General features: G+C 39.7%; 1 protein-coding gene across 11 annotated transcripts in view; it reads right to left on the bottom strand.

Moving 5' to 3' along the window:
* The window catches only part of USH2A (usherin), a 370614-nt gene extending 356696 nt beyond the window's left edge, over positions 1 to 13918 (bottom strand). For 10 of the 11 annotated variants that reach the window (XR_005858133.2, XR_005858135.2, XR_005858134.2 and 7 more), the window contains exons 1-3: positions 13340 to 13918; positions 12268 to 12941; positions 7593 to 7758 (exon numbers count right to left, since the gene is read on the bottom strand). Coding sequence is in view for 8 of the 11 variants with exons in the window: in XM_015283893.4 (XP_015139379.2) it covers positions 7593 to 7758; positions 12268 to 12788 (687 nt within the window). In the remaining 3 variants the exon portion in view is untranslated. The remainder of the gene's footprint in view (positions 1 to 7592; positions 7759 to 12267; positions 12942 to 13339) is intronic. The other variant, XM_015283894.4, reaches the window with a different exon arrangement.
* Between the last annotated feature and the right edge of the window lie 3105 nt (positions 13919 to 17023).

The following is a 17023-nucleotide window of genomic DNA, read 5'->3' as shown; positions in this document are numbered from 1 at the left end:
TTGAAATGATAATGCTGATTTCAATAGGCACTCTAAGAGCATTTTACTCCCAGGAGAGTAATTCAGTCATGGTTACCTTTCCACATTTAGATTTTAAACTTACTTTCTAAAGCTTTTAATGTGCTACAGTCTGCCAAAACATGGCAGAGTTACACAGATATGATCAGGCAAAATAAAGGCTAGTAAAAAGATTATTTTTATAATTGTGGGCACTACATATGAAACAAATACATCAATCTGACATGTTCTCGAAGAATCTCCCATTTCAGCACCTTTGGATTTATCTGAAAATTCATGTTTAAATTTCACCCTTCTTAACTAGCTAAATAAATTCTGAAATATCAAAGGGAAAGTGAAAAACCCTTAACAGTGAAACTGTAAGAAAAACATACATAGTGAAGCTGCTGTTATTAAGTGACACAGATCTGATACTGACATTGCTACGCAGAGATGAGGAACACAGCTGCCCTTAATTATGCATTCCTATGCTTTCAAATTTTAGATTCCTTTGTAAGATCTTACTTTAAGACAAGTTTTCCTGAGGCTTCGCTTCAGCGCATATTAGACTCATTTAATAAATTATTATATGTATTCTATGTATTCTTTATTCCACTGTGCATCTACAATCAAGTTTTTTCACTAATATGGCCCTATAATGACAGAGTGATAAACATCATTAAGTCAGAATCAAGCACAGGACTCTATAACTCTCAGAAGACTCAAGGACTTGATCCTCACCTACTGAAATCACCTAGAATAGTGACAGTACTTTCAAGGAAATAGGGTTCACAATTTAAAGACAGGTTATATATTGCAGAGGTTAAAAAACAAGCTCCTTTACAAACTGTAAGCAGTGAAAGATAAAGGAAGACATCATGAAAAAAATAAGTCCCATTAATTGGAGAGCGTGAAAAGTGGTCAAAATTCACTTCTGTAGCAAATCAACCTACCTCAGCAGAACTATTCAAGGATGACTTTTCTCAAATGTTTATGGAGTTTAAAGAGCAAACAAACAGATCACCAACAGCTCTGTCAGCAACATACCACATATCAAGAAGACTACATAAACTATTAAAAAGAATGACGTTATTGTTAGACTGATGCCATCTAGTCTCAAGTACCCTTTTTCCACAGTCTATTTCAAGACTGTTAGTGACTCATGCTCAACACACTTCTAGCAGTCATTGCTATCGTAATATTGCATGAGAAGAAAAAAAAAATCCTAGTACACCTTCACAAACTGGTGATACAAATTCCCTTCTCCCATTGGATGCACTGTATCACACTGTCCTTTTTAGGACAATTACTGTGCTTAAAAAAATAACTTTTTTATCCCTGGTATTCTGATCAGAAGACTGTTTCAGAAGTAATCTGTTGCAATAGAACAGACTCCATTTCCAAATTAAATAGCTCCTTTTTTTCTGTGTAGTGATCATTCTCCAACAGATTTAGAGAACACCTCTTATCTTCACTGTAGTCAAATCCTGACAGAAGGTTCTTGAAATCATCTTCTGTAAGGCGTACACAGCACCTTTCACTGGCATCATACATCCAGCATCTCTGCTCTGAATTATATTCTCTAAATATGAACATCTGAAGCTACACACAAAATTTGGCACAAAACCTCAGACTGGAACAGCAGCAATAATGCTTTTCTCTCACAACTTGAGAAATCACTCCAGATGCATTTCCCCCAACACGTGATTTTAAAGGCCACATTGTGCAAGTAACTCATACTTGCCACCTGGGGTTATTACTTCAGCCATTTCTGATATTTGACTACTTTGCAATAGATTTTGTGATTGGTTTCAAAGTTAATACTTTGAATTTTATAACATCAAAGTTTATTTTGTGCCTGCTACCCTAGTCTTTTCAGTCATTCAGTTTTTCCTGTTCATCTTTCTGATTATGCCTGTCCATATGATGTTACCAGGTAGTGGCAGTACACTCCTAATATTTCTGCCAAGATCATTAATGAAAACATAATACAAGACTCAACTGGAGACTGATTTTCAAAGAATTGTACTTTACTCTATAGATTACACATTCCTTTGTGCAGTATCTATTGCTACCCCTCCCCATGAGCATTTCCTTTGACTCTTACAACTTCTCATGGGGTGTCACATCAATACTAGTACTGAACTCCAGATAGAGGAAATCTGACAGATTTACTTTGCTTGAAAATCAGTTTTCTCATCAAAAAAAAGCTAAGAGGTTAGACAGTGATGAGCTATCTTTAGTAAATCCATGTTTCATTTTATCCCATTTTCCATTTACCTCCACAACTTTATCTATTCTTTCAAAAATCTTCTCTAAATCCTCATATGCCACTGTGTCAAGGCAAATAGGTCTGTGCTGCCAAGATCCTTTTTTCCTTCCTCTTTGTACTGGCTCTGACTAGGATGAAGTTGACTTTCTTCATTGCAGCTTGTGCCATACAGCGTTTTGGATTTGTGGCTAAAACAGTGCTGACCCACACTAGCATTTTGGCTATTACTAAACAGTGCTTCAACAGTTCCAAGCTCCTCTCTTTTCCCACCACATTCCACCTGCAAGTAAGCTACGGTTGGGCAAGTAGCTTAGAGGGGACACAGCTGACCTAAGCAGACCAAACAGCTAGTCCATACAATAAACTATCACAACTTAACAATAAAATGGAATAGAATAAGGATGTCAGGGAGTTGGAGGTTTGTCTTCTATGGTAGCTGCTGCTCAGACAATGGCTGGGCAACAATTTGCTTGTGGGAGAGGCTGAGCAATTGTTTTCACATCACTTGTTTGGTTTGGGACCTTAGTCAAATAATCCTTAACCTCAAGCACATCTTCACCCTTTTGCCTTCTTATGTATAAGATCTTAATAACCTGTTTACCACTTAACTGTCACTGCAAAATCTAATTCAGCTTGACTTCTTTACAGTTTTATTTTTACTCCTACATAGTTTTCTCTGCAAATTTCCTCCCCCGTTCCCCTGTGCCCGTAGACTGTCATCTCTAATTGCAAAGGTGCTTATTCACTCTCATAAGCCAGAGTACTATACCTTGATTTTTTTCTATCTTAAGAGAACAGAATTCTTTTAACATCATTTATCTTGAAGAACACTCAGGACTTTTTCCATTTAATGTCTAGGCTTCTCAGTTTGTCTTGTTTCATTGAAATTATCCTGTTTGCTTGTTCTTTTTTAAACCCAAAAGTATAGCTACAAAGCCATTTGTTTATTCTGTTTCTATATATTCTGTTTATTCTGTCTCCCTGTTCTGTTGAGACCAACATCCCTAGTAATGCTCTCATCACATAACAAAGCTGGAATCTAAACTTTCTGCTTAGATCTCTAGTTAGTAAAGAAACATTTCTGCATGAAAACAGAAATATTTAGGCCCTCTTGTTAGAGGAATTTTAACTTCCCAGCTATAAATTAGAGAATAAGTCTCTTCGACAACACAGTTCTTGATAGTAGTTCCTTAATGAACAACACATCTAAATCCAAACTTCAGAATTTAAAATTCTATATTGCTTCAGCAGAATTCATTCGCTAGCTTTCCTCTTTCCTAGAATTATTTTATTCCGAAGAAACTCTTTTTAGTCTGCATTTTCCTTTCATCTTTATTATTTAATTACTATCTGATGTCATTCACCCTTTAGCTTTCATTTTTTGTCATTCCTGAATAGCTCATAAGCTCCTAAGGCTGATTTCCAGACATACCTGCCACCTGCCACATTTCTGTTCTTATGGTCAGTTTCACATCTGCCACCAGTACTTCAAGTTTCTCTCTCTCCTAGCATTCACGTACAAATATCTCAATTTTTCTGGCTCATCATGTTAACTTCAGTGTCTTCAGGGCCCCAGCTCTGCTTGGCTTTGGAGAGGTTTAGCTTGAATCAGTTTCATTTAAGTACACCTGTGGTTCAGAGATGGCCATGGATCTTAACTCCTCAGCTGAGGACCTCTCACATGAACAGTTACATCACAGACACTCTTCTTGCGAACCACAACCAAAACACAAAAACAAGGGAAAAAAAAATCACCAGTCTGCCATGAGCATCGGTACTGGGACTAAATGCCACAGTTGCCCTTAGCTGTTATTCCAGTCAAAGATAGAGAGCAACCAAACCAGCCTCAAAGTAGACAGTCTCCCATAGACTCCAGTCTCCCAGTAGACACCAGTCAAGCATGTAATACTACGCATGGTTTTGCATAATACTTTACAATATTCTGTCAAAGAGCCTCATCAGGCTTATAGCCAATAAACATACAAGCCATCTATTCTAACCCACAGTTACAACCTGCATTCCCTACAAAGACACTTTCTCTCTGAACTAAGAGAAAAAAACTACACTTTTTTATAGTCCCAGGGAAAATAAGGAGTAAATATGTTTCCTCTATTAGTGAAACCATGTATATTCAAAGCCAGGGATATTAATTGCAGCATTTAATGCTTCTAATTTGAATTTTTGGGAACACAAATTTTTACAGTCCATAGGTTAGATGCCTACAACTCTGACACAGTTAAAACATTTTCACAATAAGCAAGAGAGACTACCACGTGTATCTTCAGTTACCAATAGTATCTGAACCACATTATCTAAAAATTTTAAGCGAATAATAAAAAAAAAGAGTCTGAACAGTTTGTTCTAACTATGGTTCATACATAGAGAATATATTTTATATAACATCCTACTTAGAATAGATGCATCCCATTTCATCCCTCTTCCCTCAAACCCATAGGCTTTTAGGTATTCTACAACTTCACATATAGGAGCACTATTTAGTTTTTTTTGTTCTACCTTTCATCATAAATACAAGTTTAATCACGTACATGATAATATACATTCCCCATTTTCAACTGTCTTATCAGAAATAGTATTTGGTTGTCTCATAAAACATTCACAAACATTTTTCTTTTCAGCCAAAAAAAGACATCAAGCAAGGTGTCAAACAACTCTGAATAGATTTTTTTATTTTTTTTTTTTTTTACATCAAGATGCATTGTCCAGCTCCGGTAAGATCTCCCATAGAAAGAATGTCATCAGACAATGTTCTGACACATGCCAAATTCAGATAAGTACTGAAAAAGTTGCTGAATCTATTTTTCATTTAGCTTGTGACTTAACATCACAGCCACGTATATGGCATTTCTAATAGAAGAACAATTTTCTTTTTGTTTCTGTAGAAGGCGATTATAAAGCAACTCCACTGATGACACCACACCTACTTTAAAACCAACATGCCTGGAGGAAAACCCCTGAATTTTCTAATTTACTCATATTAGTCCCAGCACTTGTCTCTGCTAGAAAATCCAGGCTATGTCTACAAAAGTGTCACATAACTCAGCGTGCTAATCTTCTGCAGGAGTCAGTTCTGCCTCAACACAAGAGAAAATCTACGCTGTAAAACAGCAGCAGTAACTCACCCATAGCTGCACTCTGCCACAGCTCCCCCTGCTGCCTTCACCTACGGTATCTCACGAACAGAGCAAGCAAGGACCTACTTCATGCTGCAGTCCCCCTCCCACATTTTAGCCTGGGGAAAAGGGTTGTCAGTCAGAGAAGTCAGAAGTCACACTTGCACAAAGACTGGATGATGATTTGTACTTTTAGGTGCGACTCCAGGTTGTTCCATCGTGATGTCTATAAAACCACACTGTCCATTATTCTTAGAAGGGTTTTTCCGTCAGCTGAAGACAAAGCTGAAATCTGCAAGTGCCTGGGAACCATCTTATCATCAAATATTACAGTCTGAAGGCATAAATACTTCCACACGAATGTTACTTTTGCTCAGAATCACATGATGTTCTGAGTTGGAAGGGATCTTCTTAAAGCCCACCCAGTCCCAAACCCAGCTGTGGGCAGGGCTGCCACTCCCAGCTCAGCTGCCCAGGGCCCCATCCAACCTGGCCTTGAGCGCCTGCAGGGATGGGACACCACAGCTTCTCTGTGCAGCTGTGCCACTGCCTCGTCAGTGAAAATTTTATTCCTCATGTCCAGTTTAAATCTACTCTTTTACTTTATTATCCTATTGTCTTATCACTACACTCCCTGTACTTCTGTACAGTTCCTCTCATAATGTCCTTCTCCATTTATTTCTTTATTTATAGAAAAAAAAATATTTTGGACAGCTGCTAGAAGTTTAAGGAACTTTAAACCTTTACCTGAAGTTTAACAGCCATACCTAGGTTTAAACAGATCATGCTGCAGCCACCATCATCTTTAATGACAAGATGAACAACACAACAAATCACAGAATGTAAAGCTGTACCCTGAGCTCAGAAACATGGAAAAATTATCAAGTCTGTAGGCCCTGTAAGGGTCTAGAAACCACACATCTATATTCCTCCTGTGGACTGAACAACAGTCCAAAGAAACAAATCTCTAAATTCTAAGGAGCACTTAAGGGCTCTTCTCAGTGCAATTTAAAATAGTGTGTACATTTAAATCCAGCCCTTTCACTCTCTCCTTTTCTATGCCAGGCTTTAACAGTTCCTAAGACTGGTACAAAACGTGGCTGACAGCAATAGCAGTAATATAGCACCCTTGGAGTGTTTGAAGTGTAAAGTTCATTAGTTCTACCTTAAGGTCACTCTTTTAATCCAACAGCAAAAATCTTATTCACACTACCACACTGTTATCCTGGAAAAAAGAAAACTGCAAAGAAAATCAAGACGTCAGCTTAGATATTTCTTAAGAGTGACAAGATCAGCACTAAAAATCCAAATCACAGTCAATACCTTTTAGCAAGTTTCAGGAAAGCAGGAAAACTCTTCTTGATTGTGCTGTAAACCAAATGAAATTTAGCAGACCAGATAAAGGAAATGAAGGAAGGAGAAGATTAACGTTTCAATACCTGATAATTTTGTTTTGTAATTATTAGTTGAACTTGGCTTACAAACAAGAATTTACTGGAGTGTCTGTAGGGAATTACAAGGCACGCAAATAACTGAATGCATTTTAATTTCTTCTGCATTTGTTTGCTGATTTTTTTAATTTAATTTTTTAACAAACTCAATTTTGCTTTATCCTCAGTAGATATTTGTACACTTATTAAAATGCTATGTCAACAGAAGAATATTAGAACACAAGGACTGTGTTTTAACAATTCTGAAATGTATTTTTACAGTAAGAGGCAATAGCTTTCTAACTAACAAGCTTGATTGAGCCTGAAGAAACCGTTATATATGTTCATTTACATGCATTGTAAGAAGTTTGAAGAATTAAATGGGACACACTTCTCTAAGTAGGTTTGTATGTATACATAAGGATGACACTGTCTTTTTTAGGGAGTAATCTCAGAAACTCACAATTTTTTGCTAAGATGAGAATAGGTAGTTTTTCTTCACTGCAAATACTCTTGCTCTTAAGGGCAAGTATTTTCAGTCTTATTTGCTCAGCAAATGTGTACAGCATTTCCTTACAGTGTTAAATTAGCAATCACCTCGATATGCACTTGAAAATTAATATCTTTACCTACACAACTCGAGAGTTATCTGTCACATTCCCCAGTTTATCCCTTCTAGTGAAGATATTTATACAGTTATACCATTCTCACACAAATGTTGTATTTCAACAAATATTAAAGAGGCTTTCTTCTTTTACTCACCTGCACACTAAGATGAATCCATTTCTTCACAAGAATTCTCCCCAGTGTCATTATTTTTATTGGTGGCTGCAAACCATTTACTGTGCGATAATAAAACATGGTCTCTTTCTCAGATATTGTGAGTTTGAACACAGTCTGCCCATCAATAGCCTTTTCTATCACACACCTTTGGAAATAACCAAGAAAAACAACATAAGGTCAGAAGCACACATATATACACATTCTTGCCAAGGTGCTATCCTGTAAAGTGATGCTAACCAGAATGCATTAAAATAAACGTTAAAATACAGATCTTGAGAAGATGCTCACTGACAGTGAAAGTCACAGGATGTACTAAGCATAAGAACTAACAGACTTTATATCTGAGTCTGCAACATACATATTTTTAATGTGTAGTGCATTCAAGCCCCTCATCACAGGATTATTAAAGTTGGATAAGACCACAGAGGTCATCTAGTCCAACCATCAACCCATCACCCCCATGCCCACTAAACCATAACCCTCAGCACCACATTCACCCTCTTCTTGAAAACCTGCAAGGATGGGGACTCTACCACTTCCCTGGGCAGCCCGTTCCAATCAAACCAAAGCCAGGTCAGGTGGCTACCTTGCCACTTGTTAGTTTTTTTCTCATGGAGACTTAACATCAATATCAAATGCAACACTGACATATAAGGACAAGAATACTACCTATGCTAACCCATACTACATTTCTAGGTGTTCAAATAGTTTTGACAAATGAACAACCACCAAGCTAAGGGTCCTGAGAAAGCATAGGTGATATATACTTCAAATCAGCTATATATTTTATTTATGAATCTAATCATTACTACAACAAAAAATTTTAAGGTTCCGCATTCCATTTCATTGCTTGAGAAATCCAGTCCCAATTTACCCATGAAAAACAAAATGTTATAGCAGTTGCACCAGATTAAATTAGTACACTAACTCACGAGAGTCAGAAAACCAACTTTTTCATTAATAAATCTTCAACTTTCTACAGTACTCACTGCTACACATTACAGAAATAGCATCAAAATGCCATTCTCTGATACCACCAACATTCACTGATTTACATTTAAAACCAAGGGAAAGATTAATTAACTGTTACCATTTTAGTCTCCTGGAATGTTGTCAAAAGAACAACTTTGCAAAATGCAGATATTTATTTTGCAAACCTTACTAAAATCATGTTTCTTAATATATTGTTGATTGATCTTTTCAAGGTTTTGTTTGCCTGTAAACACACTAGTTTTGCTAGATAATAAATGTGAGGAAAGGCTCAGCTAAGTAGCAAAATATTTAGGAACTGGATTTACCCAGTTCCTGGATAAACAATAATTGGATAATCCAGTTTTTTTTGTTTAATTTAGTTATCTAAAACAAACATTCCTGCATTGTTTTTATCCCCAAAGGGGATAAAACTTTAAGAAGGCAAGTGACCTTCATGTACATCACTTTGAAAACTAAAAAGAACAAATGCGGATTATGACTCACTACTAAAAAAAGAAAAATCAAAAGGTAGAAAAAAGAGGAGAAAAAAACAGCAGTAACATAGGTGATATAAGCATAAGCATTAGTTCTGAATGGGACCACTATTTCTCGTTCTAGTTATGATTACAGAGAGAAACCACTGTTCTTTATGAAGTTCCCAACTTCTGTTAACCTACAATCTCATAGAGCCAATTCCTGACTATGTAGTTCTTGATAGTGGGTTGAAAGAACAAAAAAACCACAGAGATCAACAAAGTAAACATTCAGTATAAGCTAATCTAGAGGAAATGGTGATCCTCACACATTAACTACAGTACCTATGAATGACAACATCTACACAGGCTCAAAATCAGACATAGTGTATTTCAAGGCAACATCCCCCTTCTGTCTTAGTACTTATGTGAAGTACCTGAATTGATATAAGGCAATTGGATGCAACCGTAGTCCTTTACTTTTTTTTTTTTTTTTTTAAGGAAAAAAAAAAAAGAAGCAACATACCTACTGCCCACTTCACAATCGAGCCATTTCACCACACCTTTTTGTGCACAGGTCCTGGCTCATTTTCCTCTAACCTTCGTTATTTTCTGGCCATCTGAATTCCAGTTAGCCCAGCTCAAACTAAATTGATATAAGCTGTCTGTAATGATTATTCACATATGCTAAGCTTCTACTCATATTCTTATCCTACTCTATTTCCAAGGGTTATCACCATATACTGTTTCCCAGATTATGCTACGTTCTATGCACAGGCTTACTGAAAGCCTTTCGATTAACTGATGAGCACATGCAGCATGAGAGGAAGCATGAGAAAAGAGCGCAAGTCAGACAGAAGAGTTTAACTCACTTACTGTACCTACTGCCTAAAGGGAAATAAATTTAAAGATTGGGGTTAAAATTGTCAGTGTTTTCTCACTGTTCTCTTTTTTTTCTTTAAGATCTCCAATATGTGGGGACTTAAAGCATACCTACAAAGATCTATACACATTATAGCACATCCAAAAAACATGGGCCTACTGTACTTGATGCAAGAGTACTTTAAGTAAATGAAATAGCATGTTAACATTTAAATTATTCTATGAGTAAAGTGAGTTATGATCCACCTTAGGGCATAGCGGCAGCACAAAGACTATTAAATTAAGGCCCAGTTCAGTGGAGTCCCCCAGTATAATAATGGAATTTAAAAGTCACACAAATAACATTTAGCGAAGACACCTCCATATCAAGGACTGCAAAATGGAGGACAGCTGGCAAGTCAAACTTTTACCAGCCTGAAGGAATCACTATACCAACAAAATAAAAGGAAGACATCTATCTTGCAGTGAAATCATTTATCTTCTCTAGGATGCCTTCCAAGTCAAGCTTCAGGGGCTATACATGTGCAATTACTGTTTCTCCAAAACTTCCCCATAACTGGAGTTCTGCATTCCTTTAGTGAGGAAAAAGAACTTTTTTTTTTTGGTAGACAGTAAAAAATAGTCTGGACAGCAGCATATCATCCTCTCCACTGGAATAAATGTTGTCCAAATTCAGTTTTCAGTACTGGGCTCTGCCACTGTCATTTCTACCTTGAATATTAGCAAACTCACAAGGCAGAGGAATGAAGCAAACTACTACAAAAACTGAATAAAAACATTTAGAGTTTAAAGCAATCTATAAAGTCCACTGAACAGAAACATGTACATTCTATGCTATTAATACAGCAGCAGTAGGAGAGTAATGTTTTATAAAGTCCATGGATAATCAGACATTGAGACTCTGGTTTCTGTACAGCACTTAATCGTTTGAAACTAAGCACAAACATTTCACTGTTCCAGGCTTTATGCAACAGCCTATCCCACTGACAAAAGAGTTTCACAGATTTCACTCAACACACTGCTACAACAGCTTGCTTGGAAATTAGTTGGACATTTCTACTTCGAGTTAAGCATATGCTCTGCTGGATGAGAACCTGATATGCCTGCACGCATGCAGACATGAACTTATGACTTAAGACAACCCCAGGAATGGGCCCTCTGATGTTTGAGATTCAAACATTTAGAAAATACTGTCTGTAAGAGACACTAGGCCAAAGCTCCAGAGACAGCTTCACACATACCTTCATCCTAGCTGCTTTACCTTAAGCTTGAACTGAAGTCACTTTTGCCCTCCAGGTCTCATTTACTCCCCCCCTCAATAACCACTATTTCTATACTGAGGTTGCTGTTGTTTTTTTTAAAAGGTAATTATCCTTCCATTAAAGCAGACTTAATTTCACACATTTCTCATGTTTCAGATTATCTTCTCGCTCTTAAGCAACTTGTTTCATGGCAGCATGCAAAATAAGCATTCAATATTATACATTATTTTCATTCTACCAGTAACTTTAGAGCACAAGTGCAAAAGCATTTCTGATATATACCCTGAAATGTATTATAGTTTCGCTGTGTTTTCACTTCAAACAGGATCTGCATAACCAGGAGAAGGACAAGGAGGCTCTGCAAATTATGATCCATAGGTAGAACTCTTCTGCAGGATTTGTGAATCTGCTTTCCAAAAAGCAGGTTTTTAATTACAGTAATGCCCAGCTAAGCTGAAAGGCCACATCAAATAGTCCTGTTGACTGAACTATGCGACACATAGGCGCATAAGAGAGAGAACGCCCAGTGAAACTTCATTAGTAGTCTTAATAGTGGAATCTTTTGTAAAAGCAGCAATATGATCTCCAGTTCAACCAACATCTATTACGGTCACTCGTCTATAGCACTAAAATATTCATCTGGGGAGATCTGAGGGTGTTTCCTCACTTGTTTAAGGAGTAGAATTGTGTGATTCCTAGAAGTTTAGATTCTCCCCCCCCCCCCCATCAAGAAAGAAGCAAAAAGCCCTGACAACACATTTTTATAGCAGTTTTTAGGAGGAATGTGAATTAAAAATATACATCTAAGTTTTTAAGAATAGCCACGTGTGTTAGATGCAAATAGTTTCCACTGCAACAATGGGACTTCCATGTGACTCAATGCTACTGAAACTGAGCCTACTGTCCTGACATTTGCAAAGCTCCCAACCTAAATACAACTTTAAATGTCAGAGTTTCTCACTGTAGCTTTTTAAAATTTTAAATAGCTTGCTAATAATGATCTTAACTGCAATGATCAATTTTTTTAAGAGCCCCAGGAAAGTAAACACCTTCAATACTACTTACATTACACCTTCTTGCTCAGGTTTCAACCATACAGTTAACGTAAATGAAGCTGACAGCCTCAGTAATGGGGGAGTAGAGAAACAATCCTTCTGGTTATGAAAAATAAAACTTGAAGCATTGCTGAAGGACCCCGGAGGCAAGTCCTTTTTGTCCTCTGTGACACAGGTGCCAAGGCCTTCAGGAAAAAGCAGTCTATATGAAGGAGGTGATGACCTGTATGGGCATTCTTGAACACAAAACCTCTGAGTGCAGGACATAATACTTTCAGCAGCTACTGAGCTATGACAAAAAGTACTTCGGTCTGGCAGCCCACAGGTGGCTTGAGTTGGCACAGTTGACACATTCTTGAAAGCTCCCACATTTTCAAGTCTAGGGAAATGTCCCTGAGAGCTGACCAACACAAAGGAGTCATAATAAGTTAAGATTAAAGTTTCAATAGCATGAAACAAGAAACGACAACTCAAGGAAAGAGCCCAGCAATTCATGTTTACAAAAAAGCTCCTCCTGATTAAAGCATCCATGAATAAATAATGATGTCCATGTTGGTAGTAGTGTCCTCAGGTGGTACACTCTAAGAGTTTATGTGGCATTTCATCTTCAGAACACCAATTCATGGACTCAGTCCTCATTTACGTCTTCTGGCCAGTAAAACACACGTGAGGGACAGCTGGTATCTGCAAACCACAGAAAACAGACAATGCAAGGGAGGAATGGATTTTTCTTAGCAGGCCTAAGCTCCACCAGGGTTATTAAGGATTTGGAGTCTTCCTTCAACTTTCCGTCAGCAGATCAACCTGCATGCCTGCTGGCCAATCCCAAAGATCTCCAAGCAAGACCTTGAGGAACAGGCCCGCTTCCAGGCCACACATACTCAAGGCCACACACAGCTTACCCCAGATCTGCTGTGGTACACAGAGCAGACACACAGCTTTACACTTTAAGGTGATGAGCACAGAGTACAGCAGCAAACCACAGCATTGGCAAACAGTTTGGCATCAGGCATTTGAAATGTATTCTCTAGCAGTTTCAAGCCTGTTCACCGAATTTCACATTTAAAACCCCCAGAGCTTACCTCAGCTTTACACCGCTAGCTGTAAGCTGCTCGGCCTCATCCTGCCGTAGCTATTTTAGGGCACTGACAGTGGCTGCAAGCGACGGTCCTCCAGTGTCTCTGCTCCTGATGCACACTGTGGGCTGAGGCTGCTGGCCGTCTGCCCCCACGCAGCACCCCACTACCCCACTCTTACTCACTCCCTGCCTTGCCCCGCCACCCAGCTCCCGCCGCTCCTTTCAGCCCTCTGCAAAGCTGATTAGCTCCACACTCTCCATCTGGCCCAGAGAATCTTGCTAACAGCAAAATGCCTTCCCTGGTATTCACTGGCAGGCACCTCAGCCAGCTGAGGGGCCAATAAATAAGTTCATTTACCCATTAGTTACTACATCCAGCAGGAGAGCTGAGCAGAATAGTGCAGCTCCCTGCAACAACACCATGGTTTCCTCCCACCAGACGGCCCAGGCCCACCAGCAGCCCCCACCCTGTGCCTACCACTGGTTCAAGTAGCTGCACCCGGTCGTAGGCACTGTCTCCGTGCTCCCCCCCGTCAGGCTTTAGCTGTTACAGCCCTCCCCTGGGTAGAACTAGGCAGTCCTCAGGGAGCCACAGCACTGCTGCTTGCTATGAAATATTTAGCACGGCCCTTGGCAGTGAGCCGGTTTCTCAGAATGGGCCAGCAGCCTGAGGGGTGCCTTGCCCAGGGCACTCGCGTTTCCAGTAGTGAAATCACCCTGGGCAGGGTGGGGGGCAGGCACTTTGCTGGGTTCTGCTGTTCAAAGGCTTAGAAAGTGACAAGCTGGTGCCATTTTCTCAGGTTTTATGGCTATGGAACTTAGATTTCTGCATATAGAGAAAGAAGAATTAATTTCTCCTATGCATGCTGGAAACAGCATGGAAGGTTGAAGCAAAGGAGCAACTGAGGAGCACGGAGACAGAGCAGAAGCGTCACAAACATGCACCTCACATGCACATTGCCCTCAGCACCTATGGCCAAAGGTATCATTGACTGAATATGATTCACAATTTTACCAACATTTAAAACACCACCAACCTTTATAACCCTCTGTGAGGTTATAGCTCTGTTATGTTTCAGCACATCATCTTACAGCCTGCATTAGTCTATGAGTAGCTGCATGAAGACCCAAAGGTGTATGTCCTACCCAGCAGGGGAAGTGCTGACACCAACTTTATGAATAGTGACTTTAAACACTCCATTTATGTTACAGTTTTTAAGTGTAAAGAATAAAAGACACTGTCAGGACCTTCAGATATTGGTATGAACCTCATTTCTCTTTGGTATGACTATGAAAAGAAAAGACAAATACAAAGTTGTCACCAGTGAGCTAAGCATGCACTGTAACAGGTTGTTTAAGTATTTCTGGATTGAGAAGATCCATTTAAAACATTCCCCAAAGATATATTAACAATATATAAATTTCATCTTTATTGTGGAAGTTGTCAGGATGAAGTTCACACAAGTATCTTTCCTGGCAACCTCATTGAAACCGACTCCAGTAGTCACCTTAGCTAGTAATGCATGCTACGTAATGACAAAACTCCACAGCAACATACAGAACTGGTAAGAAACCTTCCTCTTTTAACTCCTAGTGCATTTTACCAAGTCCTTCACCCCACATCAAACAAGCTCCTCCACAATTTCTGGAACATCTGTGTTAATACAGTTTTTTACTTTAGGAAAAAGATCTAACTCCCACTATAGCTTTATCAGTCATTTCACAGTGTTTTCATGTCCTGGTAGTCATTAAATACTGTATGTCTTCAGTCAAAATTACCTAAAAAATTCAAATTAAGAAAAATTTGGTCACCACAGAAGGGATAGGAAGAAGACACTCGTCTGAGGCATGGCAACACCAAATCACAAAAGGCATTCCTGAAAGTATACAGTAAGACCATAGCCTACTATATTATCAACAATACAATGGTGAAAACACTCACAGATCAAGAACAAACCAGGTCTTTTAAACCATAATGAAAGGACAGAATATAGTAGCAAAAAATCACAAAAAAATGTTTGAATTGAAAGGGACCCTGAAGAAGATCCAGTTCCAAACCTCCCTCCCATAGGCAAGGATACTTTCCTCCAGACTAGGTTGCCCCAGTCCAGATGCAGCACCTCACACTTGGCTTAGTCAAGCAAATCTTTTAGCCATTCACCTCTCCTGAAGGGTTATCCAAAACTTTAAACTAATAAAAGCAAAACTGGTACCTTGGACTTCCGGAGGGCAGACTTTGAATTGTTCAGGAGACTAGTAGGGGGAGTCCCCTGGGGTTCAGTCTTAGAGAGTAAAGGGATACAAGATAGCTGGTTGCTCTTCAAGAAGGAAGTCTTAAAGGCAGAGGAGCAGGCTGTCCCCCTGAGCCACAAAATGAGCCAGCGCAGTAGAAGACCAGCGTGGATGAATACAGAACTATTCTTGAGGCTCCAGGAGAGAAAGAGTATCTACCTCCTGTGGAAGAAGGGACGGGCAACCTGGAAAGAATACAAGGAAGTTGTTAAGATGTGCAGGGAGAAAATCAGAAAGGCAAAAGCCCAGCTTGAACTCAACCTGGCCGCTGGGGTAAAAGAGAACAAGAAAATCTTTTACAACAGTAAGAGGAGGACCAGGGAGAATCTTCATGCTGATGATAAAGATCATCAGATCATTCATCAGATCAGATCATTCATCAAGATGAGGCTGGGAATGTGACCACTGAGGATAAGGAAAAGGCGGAGGTTCTGAATGCCTTCTTTACATCTGTCTTTAAAAGACAGACCAGTTATTCTCAGGTTTCCCCACTCTCTGACCTGGCAGTCTTGGCTGGGGAGCAGACTAAACCCCCTACAATTCAGGAGGAAACAGTCAGAGACCTGCTACTCCAACTGGAATGCCACAAGTCCATGGGACCAGATGAGATTCACCCAAGAGTGCTGAGGGAACTGGCGGAGGTGATAGCCAAGCTGCTTTCCGGCTGGCCAGAAGTGGCGACCTGCCTGAGGGTAGCAAGGCCCTACAGAGGGATCTGGATAGGCTGGATAGCTGGGCTGAAGCCACTGGGATGAGATTCAACAAGACCCAATGTCAGGTCCTGCACTTTAGCCACAATAACCCCAGGCAACACTACAGGCTTGGGGTAGAATGGCTGGAAGACTGTGTAGAGGAAACAGACATGGGGGTATTGATTGACACTAGACTGAACATGAGCCACCAGCATGCCTAGGTGGCCAAGAATGCCAGAGGCATCCTGGCTTGCATCAGAAATAGTGTGGCCAGCAGGAACAAGGAAGTAATTATCCCCCTGTACTCAGCACTGGTGAGGCCACACCTTGAATACTGTGTCCAGTTTTGGGCCCCTCACTGTAAGAAAGACATCAAGGCCCTGGAGCATGTCCAGAGGAGGGCAACAAAGCTGGTGAGGGGTCTGGAGCACAGACCTTATGAAGAGCAGCTGAAGGAGCTGGGGTTGTTCAGTCTAGAGAAGAGGAGGCTGAGGGGAGACCATATTGCTCTCTATAACTACCTGAAGGGAGGTTGTAGTGAGCTGGGGGTCAGCCTCTTCTCTCAGGTGACTAGTGATAGGACTAGAGGGAATGGCTTCAAGCTGTGCCAGGGAAGATTCAGGCTGGACATTAGGAAATACTACTTCTCTGAAAGGGTGGACAGGCACTTGAATGTGCTGCCCAGAGAGGTGGTGGAGTCACCG

The sequence above is a fragment of the Gallus gallus genome, chromosome 3 (genome assembly GCF_016699485.2).
Source record: "Gallus gallus isolate bGalGal1 chromosome 3, bGalGal1.mat.broiler.GRCg7b, whole genome shotgun sequence".
Classification (NCBI taxonomy): Eukaryota; Metazoa; Chordata; class Aves; order Galliformes; family Phasianidae; genus Gallus; species Gallus gallus.
This window is presented reverse-complemented; position numbering and strand designations above follow the sequence as displayed.